At 45.7% G+C, this 19183-nt stretch overlaps 1 protein-coding gene across 1 annotated transcript in view; it reads right to left on the bottom strand.

Annotated features, from left to right (window-relative positions):
* LOC119384036 (PHD finger protein 3) overlaps positions 1–19183 on the bottom strand; it is a gene marked incomplete in the record, with an annotated part of 169565 nt that overhangs the window by 146197 nt on the left and 4185 nt on the right. Inside the window, 3 exon segments of the mRNA XM_037652325.2 lie at positions 1031–1233; positions 1863–1939; positions 10766–10912. Of these exon segments, the coding sequence (XP_037508253.1) occupies positions 1031–1233; positions 1863–1939; positions 10766–10886 (401 nt within the window).

The raw sequence follows: 19183 nt of genomic DNA, 5'->3' as shown, positions 1-19183 counted from the left end.
GTATTACTTTTTTATTTTTTTTGGTCGCGGAAAACGGGTGCGCGTTACAATCGAGGGCGCGGTAGAATCGAGTAAATACGGTAACTCTCTGCCCAGGGTGTCTACAGAGTTCACATTTCTAAATTCCGTGAGTTTTCCAGGTTTTCCCTGAGCATTTTCGCTAAAATTCCCTGAGTGAAACAGAACTTTGTTTTATGTCAGGATGGGTAGACACCATGTCGCTCGACGATGTGATTCTCTAGTACACACATTAAAAAATAAAAATGACTTAAAGGGACACTAAAGGCAAATATTAAGTCGACGTTGATTGTTGCAATAGCGTTGCAGAAACCTCGTAGTGCTTGTTTCGTGCCAAGAAAATGCTTATTTTGAAAGAAAATCACGTTTTAGTGGTCCGCACGGCATTAGCGCACTTTAAATCACCCGCCTGAATGGACCTTCTGACGTAGCAGTTGCCGTGCCCAACGTTGCCCGCCTTTACTGCCCGGCCGCCGAAGCTACAGTTTCTAGAGCAACAGCGGCCATCAACCGTGCCAAGACGCAGCCACGGGCCACTCCCAAACTGTACAGTTCACTGTAACGGAGCTTAGCATGGTCACATACATCTTTAAATTGTCAAAAAGAAAAATTGTCAAAAAGAAAAGAATACACTAAATGTATTCACGAAAGCCTGGGTGCGCACCAAAATGCCCCATAAGTGTACTGGGAGACATTAAAGCTGTTTCGGACGTGGCTGTGGCGATTTGACCGCTTTAAGTGGAATAAAAAAGTGGTCCCTAGGGAGTCTGAAAAATCAGACGATGACCAGTGGCGTAGGCAGAAATCTGCTTCGAGAGGGGGCATGCCCTTGATCCGACATAGGGTCCAGGCAGGTAAGTGTGGTTGAGTATCCTTTTGTGCTCTCTCTGTATCCCATGGGAAAAACAATTCGGGGGTGGGGAGGGTTAACACAGATTACCTTGTTTTGTGCAGGAAGACTTCTATTTGCAAAACCCAACCAAGAGGAATGACCAGCACACAGGACACTCACGTGCTTTGTTCCAGATCTTGCTGGACTGGGGGGTCAGAGACCAGTTGTCCCACGAGGGGTGTGCAGTAACAGTGATCAAGCAGCACCAGGTCGATGGGGCTGAGCAGGTCCTCTGCACCCAGGGTGGCCTTGAGCAGTGCTTCCACGTCTGCCTCCGATGTCTCTGCAAACAGGGCCCCTGACGCTGGACCTTGGTCCAGCACCTGCATTGCCAAGCACAACCTCCATTCAGCTCCTAATAAAAATATAATCTGGGGTTTAACGTCCCAAAACCACGATATGATTATGAGGGACGCCCGTAGTGGAGGGCTCCGGAAATTTCGACCACCTGGGTTTCTTTAACGTGCACCTCAATCTAAGTGCACGGGCCTCAAACATTTTCGCCTCCGTCGAAAATGCAGCCGCCGCGGCTGGGATTCGATCTAGCGACCTTCGGGTCAGCAGTCGATCGCCATAACCACTAACCACCGTGGCGGGGCTCCATTCAGCTCCATCACAGACAACATTTTAGACTAATGTTGGAAATTTTTGAGAAATGTGTTTTCTTGCGTTTACATACACACAGTACACTCAAACCTCGTTATAACGAACGCGGATATAACGAATTATCGGTTGTAACGAAGTAAATGAAGAATAGTCTTGTAATAGCTACAGTGTCGCAAATAAACGTTTATAACAAATTTTCGGATATAACGAAGTTATTTTCGTGGCAGATGCAACTTTGTTATAATGAGTTTGAGTGTATAACACCACAGTTTCCCAAAATCCATACGACCACCATCATGTGTACTAATTACACAACCAGAGCATGGCATTCGCTGTTTGGGCTCACCAAGTTCTCCAGGTCATGGAAGCTGTCATCGATGGCTGCCAGGGAGTGGTTTCCATCTTCGGACCCGGCAACATTTCCTGCATCATCGACAATGGTTGAAGCATAAAGGCAAGCACGGCTGTAGGCACAGACACCGACCCACATACACATGCCAAAGGGCCCCAAAACACCTCCGATAATTTTTTAACATTTCAAGTAAACACGCACATCGAGTTCATAATGCTATCACGATGAACAATGCCAAATGCAGCAGCACTACGAACTGCGGGTGTGCCACAAACAGCCAGAAACAATGCCTTCTCCTCTCCGGACCTTTCAGTAATCTCCAGCATTGGCCATAACGTCAACATTCGAGTCTGGTCATGTCATCCACAAAAAAATCACAGCATATCCACGGAGTGAATGATGACGAGTGGGCGAAGCTGCGGAGGTTCATCGGTAAACCGTGAATCTTCCGTGAATTCTGCCCAGTACATCATCACCGACGTGAGATCGGGCGCGTTTATACTAAAGGTTCGATGAGAGTTATGACGACTTGCAGCTCACTTTAATTTTACATGTACGCTGTGAATTTTCATTGTTTAGAAAACAATTGCTTAGAAAACATCTGGCGTCTTTCGTTAAGCAGCTGGCGTCTTTTCGTTTTGCTTTAGAAACATCTGGCGTCTTTTCGTTTTGCTTTTAGAAAACATCTGGCGTCTTTCGTTGGTTTATTTCATCAATCAACGGCGTTTTGAACAAAATTTTTATTGTTTAATCACGCACAGGAGAAATCTCACCAGGCACTACCTTGGAGGTAAACAATGGCTGCTAATGGGAATGAGAGACAGAAGAAGTCGGCTTTTAGCTAACACTTACACTTCTATTTCTACTAACATTTCCTACTGGAACATGCCAATGGCTGCTAATGGGGAATGAGAGACAGAAGAATTCGGGTTTTAGTTAACGCGCACGCTGCGAATTTTTTATTGTTCAACAACGCACAGGAAAAATCTCCCACCGGCACCACCTTGGAGGTCAAGATCTGGTACTAACGTTACGACTGGTTACGCACTACGACTACGAGGGACGAACGGGTGCCGCTTTAAGGAGCTTCGCCCCTAAAAGAACCTGTTTGTTTGCTCGCAGGTACACGCTCGCCACTCTTCCTCCTCACACAACGAGGAGGAGCACTGGGCCAGGAGGAGAGACAAGTAGTGATGCAGAACTATCGATGGTACTATCGATGGCAAAAGATACTATCGATAGCGCTATCAATAGTAAGTACTATCGATAGTTTAATATCAACAGCGCGAACTCATTGCAGAATAAATGTGGTTCCCCATGCATGTGGTACACAGTGGAGGAGCAGGCTGAAGGGCAAGAAAGTTGCCATGCTTGTGTTCTTCACCTGAGTGCTTTGCTCACGCATGATCATAAAGTGAAAACTATTCAGCTGTAGTGGAAGGGAAGCCGTTACATGGGGTGGAACTGCGCGGCTTCAGTTTTATATTGCATTTGATGATTTCAAAATAAAAAAATTATCATTAACTAAGCTTGTTAATTGTAAGACGTAACTGCTTGCTTTTAAATATTAATTTATTGATGGACATAAGCCGCCATTTTCACTGTGCAAATAATTTCTCTTGCCAAAAATTTGCTCATAAATTAAGCAAAGCTGACAGTGGGCTATCGTGAATATTTTGGCAATTTGGCCAGCCAGCAATAGCATGGTTATTTGCACCACTATGGATAGTTTCTCACGTGGTTGTGACGGTGAAGAATGCTGCAGCATGACAGGTAAATACTGAGCTCTTTATTTGGGCAAACTTGTGCCCAGAATACAAGCGATACACGCTGCGCACTGATGAGCACAGTTGCCGGCCGTCGAGTAATCTGATAATCGATGGGACGCTTCGTCTTTTATACATCAGTCATCAAACCTTCCAGTGTTATGGTTGGTGCTCGCGTAAGCTCTCGAATAAACTTGAATATTCGTGTCCGGCACGTAATCTTAAAATGTTAAACAATCGCGAAGCTTCTCAAACATTGCGGCGCGGTCTGCGTCAAACGCTGCTAACAGTCTGTGGGCGAAACCCGAATACATCAAAACAAAGCAATAAACACGCGTGGCAGTAATATCGCTAGTGATATTACCAATGGTACTACCGACTGAACTATCGATAGTTTGTTTACACTATCGATAGTTTCAAAGAAACTATTGATGCTATCGATAGTCAATTTATTGATAGTTCTGCATCACTAGAGACAAGCCGATGAATGAAGCTTAGTGAAGGAAAGAGCGAAGCGAGCGGGGGCTGCTTTTGGATGATCAAATGCTTGTAGATCGGCTATTCGCAACTTTCAAGTACCGTGCGTTGCCGCCAGAACCTCTGTTCAGATTACTGAACTGTTGGACCTGCTTGAGACAGCAATTAGCGTGACACTTTGAGTTCCTCAAATTCAAAGGAACGTTAAGAAAAAAAAAAAATGAAAGGTGATTGATTTTACCGTGGGCCTCGATGATCACAGCGCACAGCGGGCAGCGAAGTAAGCCTTCCCTTCACAATAAAGCCTCAAAAAGCCGTTAGTGATTAAACATAGCAAGCAAATAACCACGGTCCATGAATGTATGCATTCCAGTATAGGTGTTCTTCCAAGGGCTGCAGCTCATATCACATTTCTCAGGCTTCGTTCCTCCACTTGACACAGTCGCTGTGCAAGCAGTACTAGAACTGCTTAGGAATGTGTTCTGCCTCTAGAATATCATGAAAATTTTGGATAAAAAACGTCAGTCGCATCGTTTCATGTGAAGTGCCTCCGGACTTTCACATCTCCAGCCCTTTTTGTTTGGTATTACTAGCTGGCGGCGCTGTTTTTGTTGTCCCTGCCACATACCATGTTGTTTCTTGCACTTCACAAATAGCAAAAATGCAGAATGATAATCGTAATGTCACTTCTTAAATGTGAAAATTGCGTGTTACTGTTCGTTTCATTTGACGCTTACCGACTTTTCCCACTGTTTCCTTGTTATTTGTTTTTTTTTAACAAGTAAGTGCAATAAAATCCATATTACTGTCAATCAGACATGCTTCAAGTGGTTCTTGTGCTTCGGTCTCAAAGGGCAACATACTTTTTTTAGTCTACTTGCTCCACTTCATGCTTTAAAGTGACCTGAACAAGCTATGTGGCAGAATGCAATACAAGCAAAAATAACATAAAGCACGTCTTCCAGAATATGTCTGATGATACTGAGGAATTGTAACTGAGACTCCCAATACAATATTCTGCTAACAACAAATAGGCAATGCAAAGCGACATTTAGCGCTGCTAGAAACGCGACAAATGCATTTGCCTTATTTGTGATTCTGCGCATATTTATCTTCCTAATGTGGTTGCAATCATGTACCCGACATTACTTATTACAATATGTTACCACTCCTCCGCTTTCGCAAAAACGCAAATCGGAGGGCAACCGAAGCATAAAGAACCACACCCTTTGCCAAACGGTACGTTCCTAAGCTGTCTGTAGCGGTGCAATGCTCTCTATGACCGCCGTGTTGAATGTACAGTCGCGCCGCCTATAGGCCATGAAAGTTGCGAATTAAAGGGGTCATGAAGTAACCCTTGGGCTTGTTGAAGAAACACATCCTGCAGAAAGCAGACACGGCATTGAACTGCTCAGCCAAATATTGCAGTCGTGTGCGCTGTGTAAAGGTCACAAGTGGAGCGCAAAGTTGCTGTTTTCTCAGGCGCCCTCTTTTCAAACAGAGACCGGTTCTCACTCTCATCGGTGGGCGGGCACCTTCCACCTGACGTCACATTTCTGTTTTTCCGCGTCGCAAAAGACATAGCATCATTATTGGCCAATAGCCAACATAAATCAAAAGCAGTGTCTGGATCGGATGCGCTTGTTCCCATTGATACTGTGTCTCCACCCTCGAAATAACGAACATGGATATAATGAATTATTGGTTATAACAAAGTAAATGCCTTGGTAATAGATACAGTGGTTCGAATGTAGGCTTATAACGAATTTTCGGATATAGCCAAGTTATTTTTGTGTCAAATGCAACTTTGTTATAATGAATTTCAAGTGTAATAGTTGTAGTTAAATAAACAGGCGGAAATATGGAAAAACTTCGTTGCGAGTTTTCAAAAAGACGACTCACTTCCAGCAGAGGCCAACTGTCATCTGCTGAACTCAGCGCACCGGCACACATTCGAGCGTAACCTAAACTTGGCCGCACTGCCTTTTCGGTATCGCAGCCTCTTGTGCCTCGCTTGTTTCGATTAGTTTTGAATGTCATAACTGGCCTAAAATCTCGCAAACCTTGTGTGTGGCGTTTAGTTCTAACGCCACTGATCTCCTGCTGACTTGATCGGTGCATGCACAGGTCGAGTTGCAAGCAGGTTCTTAACAGGATGGAGAGAGTGGCGCCTCGTGAACCATTAGGGTTGGAATATAGCTGAGAGTTTTAACACTATTATTCTTCAGACAGAGAATGCACACGATCATTTAACATTTGGATAATGCACTTCACGTCGAAGATTATCTCGAAGATGCACCTACAGAACTGCGGATTCAAGGGTAAGGAGAACCTGAATTCCACTTTCAACTCAGTGAGAGTACTTTTGCTTCTAGTCGTCTTCAAAGAACAACCATCGGCCTGTGTTTACACTTACGTAAGGCCACTACGTAATTTGTGGGGCGTCATGCAAGCCGAAGTCAACAGCTTCGGCTCCGAATTCTTCGGTTCGTTGTGTCGTGTCGTTATAAAAATGATGAATGTGTGCCCTCTTGAGTGCTTCTCCATAAATCGACAATGCTTCGCTTGCCCGAATTTCGTGCATACCAGCGTGATAAAGGTATCTTCAGTTGGCCAAACGTATGTGCATTCCATGGGCGTATGCTGTGGGGCAATTTTAGTAATTGCTGCCGCGAACTGCACGCTTCCAGTGGCAGCAGCGTGTTCTGAGCTGTTCTAAGACCGCCTGTGTTTGCATTGTAGGGGTCTGGGCCAGCCGCCGTGCAGCACCCCTCAGAGACGAGGACGAGACACTGAGCAACAACGTCTTTATCATCCCAAGACTCGGCCGTAACTCACTGTCAACGGCCACTGAGCGTGCCCGCGTCCATTGTTCTCTTCTGCCGTCGGCACGCTCACGGTTGCCGCTCCCACACACGCAGACGCCCCAGTTACAAGAGTAGAGAGCGTGAGTGCCAAGCCTGATATGAGGCGCCCTCTAGGATGTATATAAAAAGGGTGTGTTGTGAATAAACGGGGGTTACTTCTGCTGAGCACTCCGAGGGTGCGTCTTGATTCTGCGGCCCTCGGGCTTCGGCCTGCATCGTTGACCACCTTGGCGCGAACCCGCCCACCAATCGAAAACAAGCTACACACAGTGGACGTAAGCATGCACGCTTCCAAGCCAGCAGGTGTGCGACTAAGGGAAACACAGCGGTTTAGACGACAGTATCAATGCAAACAGATCGCGTCAGCGCCTAGACCCCAGATGCGATACACCATGCCAGACCGCGCAGCGAGAAGCAGCCGACTGGAACTTGGTAACTAAGTGCTCTATAAAATTGCTTTTTTTTTTCCCCACACAAAACAAAAACAAACCAACAGGCAAACAAAAGGCTTTAATAGGGTTCAAATTCTATGTAAGACAAAAATTTAAGTATTATGTACTCCGAAAATTGTGCAGACTACAATACCTTGTTAACCATAATTCATATGGCATAGCGCACCACGACAAGTACAGAGAAGGACGTACACACACAGCACTAACTTGCAACTAATGGTTTTATTTGCGATCACACATGCCTTTTATACATTAACAGTGGATCGATAAAACCAAAAGAACAACACGTAAAGATACTGCACAAAGCCTGCACGTGTCATCACTAATCACAGCAATCTGCACCCACCAAGGTCAAAGCGATGATTCCAGATACGCCTTTTCTTTAGCTGACAAAGCTAAAGAAGGCACACTCCCACATTTTGCTTTCCTTTTGTCGATTTCGTAGGCTTTAGTTATTTCCCGTGTGGTTTTGCCACGGGGCCTATCGAGAGTACGGGTGTTTTGAGACATTGGTGCGGGTGCAACCACACCTCTGACAGTGAATTCCCAAATGACCAGATACAGCTTTTTCTACATTGTACTGGTGTTCCCCAAGTCTTTGGTTCACACACCTTCCAGTCTGGCCTATGCATACACGTTCACATGTCAAAGGGATACAATACACAACGCCCTCGAGTGCAATTGACAAATTTTCCCCGGTGCTTGATCATACAATCCCACCTCCCACTACTCTCTGCACATCCCTTGTAATCGTTCGGGAGCAGAAAAAACCACGTCCGCAACGGCCTTCCTCGCTATCCTTCGCAAATTATGCGGAATGGCGTGCATGTGGGGCACTACAGCAACCTTGGCTGCCTGCTCTCCGGCATTTGCCCTTCCCTTCCTGCTCACATTTTCGGCAACGGCGGTCAACAGGCGCATGGGATAACCAGAATCTAATAAATGTTTACCTTGGGCCCACAAGCATGCATGAAGCCTGTGGTCACACGACACGACTTCACACGCTAACAGGTGTGTATCTGAAGGTGTTGACGTATTGATGCGTGTCCGTCCTCCGGGTGGTAGCTTTGCCATACCAAGGACTATTAAGCACATGAACGACAACTCGCTCGCTACCGGCTGACAAAGATGGTGGTTTCGCGGTTATGTGTAAATCGTATCAGGCGAAGGAGTCGTAGGCCATTGATTCTGTTTTTAATACCTACAATGAAACTTCGTTGGAAAAAGTGCGATCAACCGCAAAAACGCTATGCAAGAGCTTTAATGTTGAAGGCCTGGCTAGGTTGATGGAGAAGACAAAAATAGTGTATCTAGATACATTTTTCATGGCAGAAATGCATAAAATTGACTGCCCTGTCCGAGTGATCATCTCGGAGAATGAAACCTGGCAAAAGTGCATTGCATTGTTTCTACAGTACTCGAGGTTGATTGCACTTAATGATCCTTTTTTGGTGAAAAAGTCGGTACAGGTGCTAGATTTTTTCACAGGCAAGGAAAAAGCGAATCTTTTAGCATTTTCAATCAATGTCAAAGATCTTTATTACACCCTTCCACAGGTCGACTTTACGGCGTGTGTGTCCGAAGGTATCGACAGAGTAGATGCGGTTCAATTCCAAAATGCTGCTGGTGTGTCGAGTGAACAGTTTTTGGAGCTCCTTTGCTTTTATCTTAACTCGACTTATGCGACGTGGAATGAGAACACTGTGAAACAAAAGAATGGAATATGCATAGGTTCCTGCATCGCCCCATACTTGAGCGACCTGTTTTTGGTGAAACGAAACCAGGTTTTTGAAGAGCGTGTGAAGCACACGGATGTTGTTGTTGTTTTTAGGTTCGTAGACGACTATCTGATCGTTGCTAATAATGAATGTAACAATTTTGACGCGGTAGTTTCAGAAACGCTAACCATGTTCATGACAGAGTTATCTCCCCTAATGCTGACGCATGGAGTACCTAAGGACAACTTCGTAAGATTTTTAGACCTCGGGCTGTATTTTTTGCCAGCAGGAGTGTGCTGGAGCTATGAACCGCGAGAAAATAAACCGGTTCTTCCCTTTTCATCCGGTTGTTCCCTTTTCTTCAGTGGCATCTAAAAAGTGTGATATCTTGTTCTGCCTAACTTGCGCCTAATGTCATAAAAGTGTAAACTGATACGCATACGTTTCATCATGTGACCCTCCAATCTGTATGTTTATTGTGTGTGGTGAATAAAAAAAAATTTTCAGTTGATAGTCAGCGCTCGTGTCGTCGTTTCCTTATTCTTCTGTGTTCGTGTGTGTGCGCTGTGTTAGGATGAAGATTTACCAACTTGCCCAAATATCCACCTTACTTGCGAAGCATAGCGAGGAAGGCCGGTGTGGACGTGGTTTTTTTCTGCTCCCGAACGATTACAAGGGATGTGCAAAGAGGTAAATGCAGAGAGTAGTGGGAGGCGGGACTGTATGATCAAGCACCGGGGAAAATTTGTCAATTGCAGTCGAGGGCGTTGTGTATTGTATCCCTTTGACACGTGAACATGTATGCATAGGCCAGACTGGAAGGTCTGTGAACCAAAGACTTGGGGAACACCAGTACAATGTAGAAAAAGCTGTATCTGGTCATTTGGGAATTCACTGTCAGAGGTGTGGTTGCGCCCGCACCAATGTCTCAAAGCACCCGTACTCTCGATAGGGCCCATGGCAGAACCACGTGGGAAATAATTGAGGCCTACGAAATCAACAAAAGGAAAGAAAAATGTGTGAGTGTGCCTTCTTTAGCTTTGTCAGCTAAAGAAAAGGCGTATCTGGAATCACCGCTTTGACCTTGGCGGGTGCAGATTGCTGTGATTAGTGATGACAAGTGCAGGCTTTGTGCAGTATCTTTATGTGTTGTTCTTTCGGTTTTATCAATCCACTGTTAATGTATAAAAGGCTTGTGTGATCGCAAATAAAACCATTAGTTGCAAGTTAGCACTGCGTGTGTGTGTCCTTCTCTGTCCCTGTCGTGGTGCGCTACGCCATATGAATTATGATTCCCAACTAACTAGCCCGGCAACGTGCCTTAGCAAATTTCATTTCTTGTTAACCAATGCTTACACATTCTTGTTGTGTCAAATGAAGGCACTCAATTATCAGTAAGCCATTTTGCTTTTAGTAGCACTTAATAGTTCTTTCGTTGAACATTTATATCCAAAGTGAAGGAGAAAATGACGAGCAGAAATGTCCTTCCAGAAATGATTGGACTGCCCCAAAACAATCATCCTTGCTGGCATGGGCGGTTCCATTAAGTTTGAATGTGAAGCTGGACTGTGTGTAAAATTCGGGCTCAATTGGCAACCTTAGGACAATGAGACGTACCGAGGACGTCAAAGTCCAGCTTGTCGTTCTGTGGTGCGGTGGCCTCCTGCAGGAGGGCGCGCATCTGCTCGGCCGACAGCACAGAGTCCAGCTTGAGCAGTGGCTGCTCCTGCGAGGACATGCTGCCGCTGCCACTGGGCCCACCACCTGCGAGAGACCAGTGCATACTTATTCACGCAGCACGAACAACTCTCGTTCCTGAGGAATCGTATGTTGCAGCAAAAGAGGAAGCATCAAATAAGCCAGGGCTCACTGTGGCATTAACTCTTTTGTTACCGTGCGAAAATTGGCCACATTTTGTAGGTTTTAGCAATTATTTTTTGTTTAGAATAATATAGCAACAGTGTAAATCCAAATAAGGCAGAAGTTCAGGGGAAGACTGAAGCTTGCAGAGGTGAGACAGCAGTCTTGTCTTCATTGAGGCTGCAACTGAGTGCCTTGGCACATGTATGTACTATATGCTTCATACCCTCTCCTCAAACACAAACAAAAGAGGAGGACGTGTGAAACAGGGCTTGGGGTGGGCAACAAGGAGGGGCCGGCATGCCGAATTAGGAGAGTCAAAAGGAAAGAGAAAATTTACTGACGATTACGATACTGCCTAACGCGAATTCTGAGAACAGCTTCGTGTTGGGGCAACGCCAACTGTGTTTGAAGTCTTGGCTATCCGCGCTTGTAGCAATGTAACATTCGTTGCATATTGCCTCAGAAACTGGCAGTGTCCGAGTGCTACGCACACCACTCTATGCACTGCAGGCGTCACGAACCAAGCAAAACGCCGACAACCCCGTTACGACAAGCGAAACCAGCCGCAGTGCACGTGCCAGCCCTGCATGTGCACAAGCTCTGATCGAGGGGCCAACGCATGCCACGGAGGAAGAGAGCGAGGTTAGAAGCCAGTGGCTCGTGATATCGACAGACTCCTCGTACGCTGTAACTTTCGTCCTCATTCACACTATTGATTACGCTGACGCCGCTCAACGCAGAAACAGGTGCCTAAGAACTGTGCTCCAAAAAGGGGGGGGGGGGTGATTTGCCTCAACAGGAGAGACCACATGAACCAGCTCATACCAGAACCACATACCAGCTTGCCCAGTACACCACTTTACTTCACACCATATGAAATGGTAATTTCACGGAGATAGTTAAAATTCCTAGAAGAAAGGCTTAATTCTTACTCATTTTCACTCTTTATCTACTGTATTGGGTGGTTTCAAGAGCCCCCTTGGAAATGTATATACCTCTTGGCTGGACTGTATTAAACTTGTGAATAAGGTACGACTCTTTATATTTCCTTTCTCTCGGGGACCAGAAATTTGAAGCCTGTAAAGTATGAGATCATAAAATGCTGTGCCACTACTTTTGGCAATTTCATTGCCATGTCTGCACGATGCCCATTTCATCTAATATCAACAGGCTTTCCTGTTTCTCCAATGCACCATTTGTGACAATGTGAACATTTGATCACGTAGATAACGTTTCATCTAGAGCAGATAAAACCAGATTTTATATGAAGTGGTTACGTCCATCACATAAAATCTAGTTTTACCTGCACTGGTAATCCGGTTCATTATCCACTTTTGTTTTGCGACTACCTGCCGAGCTCTCTACATTTCCTAACTTTTTTTTCTTCTGAGGCCCAACTACTTGCTTTATGGCTGAAACAATAGACCACAATGCGTGTAGCAACACTATTGCACTGAATATGAACCCAAATGACTAATATATGTGTCTAATCCATCGATTGTACATTTAACACATGGTTACTCTGATTTCCGTGGCATTACTTCAGCACCTTTAAACTTTCCCAGCTGAAAATACTTGACAAATGTTTATTTAAAACATGGAACGATACACACGTTCATATTGTTTATAAACATAAAATGTACTGAAAAGCATACTTTGAAGCTTTTTCATCATAACTCATACAAGATACAATGCCAAAGAGCAGTTCAGCTAAGGATGCCTGATACAAGCGAATTCTGCAGGACACTGGCACATTCCTTGTAACTTTGTTTAAATGGCTGTGGGACGCTATATTAAAGGAGCACTGACATCAAATTTACGCATGTCAAGGTTTTTGCATCCACGAGTAGTTATCTACCCCCTAGTAGCGATTCGCGACTGAAAATGCAACTGAGGGACGAATAACTATCTGTTTTATTGATTTATGTCACCGGTATCTAGCACGATTCAAAACGGCCGGCAAGCCCGCCATTTCTTAGCGCTGGCAGCGCTCCCACGCGGTCAATTCCAGACCGCGCCCAGTTTACCACTTGTCCACAGAAAGGAGTGACGTGAGGATCAGCTGCTCAGCTAACATTTCGTCTGCTAGGCGCGCACGTTCAGTCATGCCTTGTCACCATGCATCGCCGTCGTCGCCGTCAACAGTATCGACTAGTGTTGAAGACGGCATTCTGGAACTTAGAATCACTGCGATACGCGACGTCGCCGATCATTTTCACTTCGACCCTTTGCAAAACAGCTAGCGATTCAAAAATGGACGCTGTTCCAAGCAGCAACGATGAGGTGCACGGGGACGCACGCTTGGGCCATACTCGCTGGTGTGTCTCAATTAGATATGTCAGAGAATTTTAGCGAGCACAGCATTCCGGTATACGCAAAGCGGTCTATGGAATATCGGCATAGCGAATGCACACCAGCGGAGAAATAGAATATGATAGGTTTCTACAATAACAATTCTGCGCCGCCAGATGGCCCCACCTATCTGGCCTCTCACGGTTACGGCTAGTCCATGGACGAACTAACATTCACTAATAACGCTACATACGTGTTACTTGTTAGCGATGATAATTTTCTATAGGCTGCTCCACTTCGATAGCTTGTGGTCGTGTAGGCGTGTACAGTACGTGTAATGAAACGCCACGCACTTTCCGCTTTTTCCGCGCCTCGACGAGCAGGTCCGTACTACGGAGCGGTTCCCCGACATGCTGGCACGTAGTCGCTCCGATTGATTGCACTCACGCTGAGGATCACACGACAAATCAGTCGATGCGACACGATGAATTGCAGGCACAGATCAGGGCAGCGAGGAGAGCCACTGGCTGGGAGTGAGAGCCGGTGAGAGCGTCGCCTGGCGTCGGCGGCACAATAAATACACTCAGATTGTCGACGTCATTGTTACTAGCGTATCGTCACTCAGGATGGTATGGTCGGAATGTATCATACCTGTTACGTAGCACTAGTGTCGATGTCGCAGCGTGATCAATCTTCCGCTGAGCTTTCGTACGCTGTTTGCCCTCGAAATAAAATTACTTCCACGCGACGGACGCCATTCAAATTTGGCCAAGGAGACCTATGCATACCGAGCAATCGAATGAAGGGCACATCTCGACTTTGAAATTTGATGTCAGTGCTCCTTTAATTCGAAATGGCTTGCAATATTCTTTACCGCTCTTCACAGGAAAACTACAACAAATTGCCATATATACAAGGCTGATAACTGCATTGACTAATATCACGAAAAATGAAGCCGACAATAACGGGCCACAACTCAAATTTCCTTTAATTAAAAAAAATGAAACAAACTGCGGTGGTTGCGATCTCAACCAACGCCTCCTATAAAGAAACTATGCCTGGGACGTCGCTAGCTTTGCCTTCGGAGGAAAGCTGCCACGTGTTTCGAGCGGGCACTGTGTGGTGGTGCCAGCGACTGTACCGCCGGAGCCAACGAGAGTGATGGTGTCGGCAACATTGTGTTGGTGCAGCGGCAGCAGCTGACTGCTTTGTTCAGGCGGTTGATCGCGCATTCCTGACGTGCGCTGGAGCAGCGTCAGTCATTTCCTTGCATAAAGCTCGGCTAGAGCTTAGGAACTTTGCGCGACAGAGGTTTTCTTTCAAGCAGCTTGGTGGCAGCGTTCCTGTCAGTTACTCCTTAAAGCGGCCTCATAAACATTCTGGCAATTAGCAGCAGCCGCTCTTTGCGGTGATCGGAGTCTCTGTTTGCACAGTTCAACACTGGTATTAGGCCCACGAGCTCTTCCACAATCCTGTGAACGCGAAGTTCAAGGGGTTCCGCGACCGACCTCCGATGAGGAAGCACACAGTCCACGAATCTGTGAAGGCAGTGCCTCCTCTATAACTTTCAGTGCCTGGTAGAACACCCTCCCGCAGCCGTCGGCGCTTGCGTTTCCCCCGCTCGCCGCGACTGCGTGGTGGCGCTGTGCAAACAGGGTCGGGCGCTGAGCCGGTAGTGCTGGTGCGGGCGCGGCCTAGAGCGCTTGTTTGCTTTGCTCTGCCTTGACACGTGCGGTTGGGTTTAGCGAGTTGAATGCGATGGAAGATTTTTTGATCCTTTGTCGTGACCACGTAGCTTGCGTGAATTGCGATGTCGTACTGCTGCGTGCCGCTGTGCAAGTCGGACGAAAAAAAGAAAGTACCTGGACTGTATCCATCTGACCAGCTCCTTTTTGTCCTTGATACTTTGTCATTGATACCAGATCACTGCGACTACCGGTGTACGTGCGTTCCAGTCACCCGAGAGGTGTTGCTGTTTCGAACTCAATCGGTCTGAGGATGCGAAAACGAGCTCTCACTGCGCCGTCTCTTACAACGCGCGCCTGCTCGGGAGCCCCGTGCACGTGGCCGCTGCAGTGACCAAATAATTTCAAAATTAACGTCTTCAGTGCCGGCGACACCTTTTTCGGCACCTGCTGGCCTTTTAATAAAAAAGCAACTCAATGCTGCCTGCATTTTATACACTTGCTGGGCAAGAGTCGGAATTGCCAATCCTTGCCCAAGGTTCTCATTAGAGGGGTCGTAACTATTAGTGCAACGACATTATGCAACATGTTTTCAATGATTATGAAAGCTGATGTGGAGGACAATAAGTGGACAAAGTTTAAGAAATATGAAAAATGGGTTTTTTTTAATTGTCGTCTGAAGTTTTCATTGTCCGGTGTTTTCTTTAACTTAGCCCGATCATGTCTCTTTACTGAAAAGTAATATAAATATAAGATTCGGCAGTGTGGTAGATAAGCATGCGAAGAACGTAATGCGCAATTTTTGTCGCTCTGCTACAAGGATTTTTCGAGATACAGACCTTCAAAGTGAAGAAATTAACGTCTCCTGGGCCAATTTTGAGGTTTTTTATAAAAAGATCTACACTACACATCCAAACTAAAAATACCTGAGCACAAGCAAGAACATGCATATATTTAGTTAAAAAAATTTCAGCTACCTAACTTTCACATATTTTGTGCAATTCATAACGAAAGTTGGCCAAAACAGCAGAGCGGATGAGCGCTCTACTCCACCTCTTTGTCATTATTGATTTCCTGTGCTTCGAAAAAATTTTTGGCGGCAAAACAAATTGCGGATCTCTTCTTTCCACTCATCAGGCAATAATATATAAAATTTTGAAATAAATTTGAGAGGTCGACCAGCCATCGATTGTTCGATCTTACGTGGAATCCCCCATTATTAAATTTCGCGCCGAAATCTCCCGCGTGACGTCACGGATTTCAAAGTGTATTTATCGTATTTTGGCTCCACTGGATCAACAAAATTACATCAAACTTAGTATGTTAAATCTATGGCCCCTTCAGAGGACAATGTACTTCATTTTTGCCTATTAGGAACTACGCAGTCCCTAGTAGGTGAAGTGCCGTCAAAACATGTGACGTCACGGCGAATGGTGCGGAAACTTCAAGGTGGCGTCGCCACCTACACTTTCTCGCTTACTAAGCGTCTTCTCGCAGCAAGCGTGGTGTTTTTGGTATCTTGAAAGAGTTCTTTGCCAATATGAGAAAAATCTTTTTGCTCTTTAGTGTCCCGTTAATTTGACTGACAAGCAGGATGCTTGCAAATATTTCGCGAGGAAGCCACTTTAAAGGAAGTATGTAAGGATTTGAGAAAGGTTGTGTCGTTGTGTATTATATCCGACATTTTACTTGTCAACAAATATTTTCATTGCAAGCCATTTTATGTAATGCTGTGAGAAATATTTTCGTGTGCAATTTATCATCTTTTTTTCTTGACAGCAAATGGTTTAACCTTAGGCCATTGCATTCATGGCTCTGGAAAATTGTTTTGTGCAATTTATTATCTTTTTTCTTGTCAGCAAATGTCTCAATCTTAGGCCAATGTATGTATGGCTGTGAAATATTGTTTCCTTGTGCAGTTAACTTTTCTTTAATTGTCACCAAATGTTTCACTAGTATTAAGCCAATGGATGTAAGGGTGTGAAAATCATTGTGTGTGCAATTTCAAATTTATTTTTTGTACGCAAATGTTTCAATAGCCGGCCAGTATATGTAAGGCTGCGAAAAAGGTTGCTTTCTTCCAATAAAAGTATTGTTTTCCTTGTCACCTGGTGATTTAATCCTAGGCAGCAGGTTGGACCCTGGACAGAGAAACAGCACACCTTTTTCTTCACGTTGGGTTAATATTTCACGAGATATTTTGAATTGGGACAACAAATTGGTCCAGTTGGATTTGGTTAACGGTGGTACGTAGTTGCAAGGAAAGAATACTAATGCGCACACACATAAAAACACGGACTCAGGAGACTCGGACGAGCGCAAACTTTCAACTTTGATGGCATATATTGTTGACGACGAAAAATAAAGTTAGTTGAAAGTTTGCGCTCGTCCGAGTCTCCCGAGTCCGTGTTTTTATGTGTGTGCGCATCAGTATTCTTTCCTTGCAAGTATGAACCAACTCGCCCAGCAGCAAGTTTTATTGGGTGGAACGTAGACTGATTTTGAATCGGGTTTTGTATAAGCTTGCTCCGCGGCCGAGTGCCAACAGCAACTGCGGGTTTTGCCAAGTCTTGTGTTTGTTGCGAGCGAGCTCAAGAGCTTAGCGGTCGAGTAGGCCTTGCTTCTACCGATCATTGTCAGCATCTCAAGATATCCTGAAGTCGAGAAAATCGGGAAACGAAACTAGCAGCCGCACGCAAGTGATGCGCGGGCAGCGAGCGAAAGACCGCGAAACCCTGTTTGGGTGGCGGCGCCTGGCGGTGACCGGTTGTACTCGCGCCGACGGTCGCGCCTTTTGTTCTCCTCCCCATCCACCAGGCACTGAAAGTTATAGAGGAGGCACTGGTGAAGGCCTACAAGTAGCTATGCATAAAACAGGCCGTAGTGCGGAAGTGAAGACTGCACACTACACGGTTACTTGTTGGCACCCAGTCGTCTCTCGAAACCGCCTTGAACCACTGGTCACGCAAACTGCTGTCCGATGGTATATTGTGGAAAGCCGAGCCCGCAACTCTTTTTTTTTTTATATAGTAAGAACTTGTTGCGACTGCCTTATTTAGCACCGCAAATGCGTGTAGTTATGAATGCCGAGACGAACACAAAAAGAATTATGCAAATTGGTGCACGAAAAGTGAAGTTATTGGTCCTCAAAGTTCAAAACTCAAGCAGACGACGACAAGAAACGTTCTTTTCGGATTTCACTCTCCCGCTGACGTCAAAGACCGGTTCCAATCACCGCGCGCGTCTTATACAGACATACCGGAAATGTCACCTCATGGTGGCCTTCACACAGTACATTGCTACCCCTCTTTTTGACGGCGTTGTTACCATGCTTACGACAAACCACGTGCGTCAGTTAGCAGACGCTCCCATGATTTGTCGTGTAGTGCACAAAATGAGTCTGGAAGTCCTAACAGACCTCGAGCGCGAGCTCTTGCGACGAAGTGATTGCTTGCATGTCGTGCACGCCATTGCAAATTGAAAGTGCGTCGCTGAGCCCCGCAAAACGCGAGGATGGCTCCATGGGCCCAGACGAAACGCTAACGCCCGATGACGCGGAAGGCGTCGGCCGGCAAGCGTTTAGAATTTTTTTTTTCGTTGACAGCATCGTGCCGAACTGAGCGCTGCGTGTTTCGCAGGTGCCCGTGTGGCCGCTGTCGCTCGATGCCGCAAAAGGCAAAACGCGGAAGAGTATCGTTTGATTACCATTCCACAGTGCACCTAGCGTCGTGTTCGTTGTTTTGAAAATATTTCAGTTAGAAACGGGAATCATTTGTTTCTGAGAAAGCATAAAAAGGGGTTTTGTTCCTCTTAGGCCTCCGTAATATGGCCAAGCTTCCACCATATGAATATTGCACGTCACGTGTCGCGTCAAGCCAATCAAAAACGGTCTTTGTCGTCACTGTCACATGATATCACGTCACTTCCTGTAACAGAAATAGCCGATGAGTGTCGCCGTAGTGCGAAATCAAGGTAGTTTATCCCGTGAATTAAAATTATAACCGCTTCGATTTCGGCGTTGCCACTTGCGCAACAATATCGGTGCATTCCACAGTACCAGAAGAACCGATGAAAAAGACATGCTCAAATTGTGTCGCAGGGCCCCTTTAACAACTTGATTTTTGCGCTACGAAAGAAGAACACACGAGAGAACAGCGCCTGTCCCATCTCTTTTCTCATGTGTTCGTCTTTCGTA

Source organism: Rhipicephalus sanguineus, chromosome 2 (genome assembly GCF_013339695.2).
Source record: "Rhipicephalus sanguineus isolate Rsan-2018 chromosome 2, BIME_Rsan_1.4, whole genome shotgun sequence".
NCBI classification, from domain to species: Eukaryota; Metazoa; Arthropoda; class Arachnida; order Ixodida; family Ixodidae; genus Rhipicephalus; species Rhipicephalus sanguineus.
The sequence above is the reverse complement of the archived record's forward strand: the minus strand, read 5'-3'. Positions and strand labels throughout refer to the sequence as shown.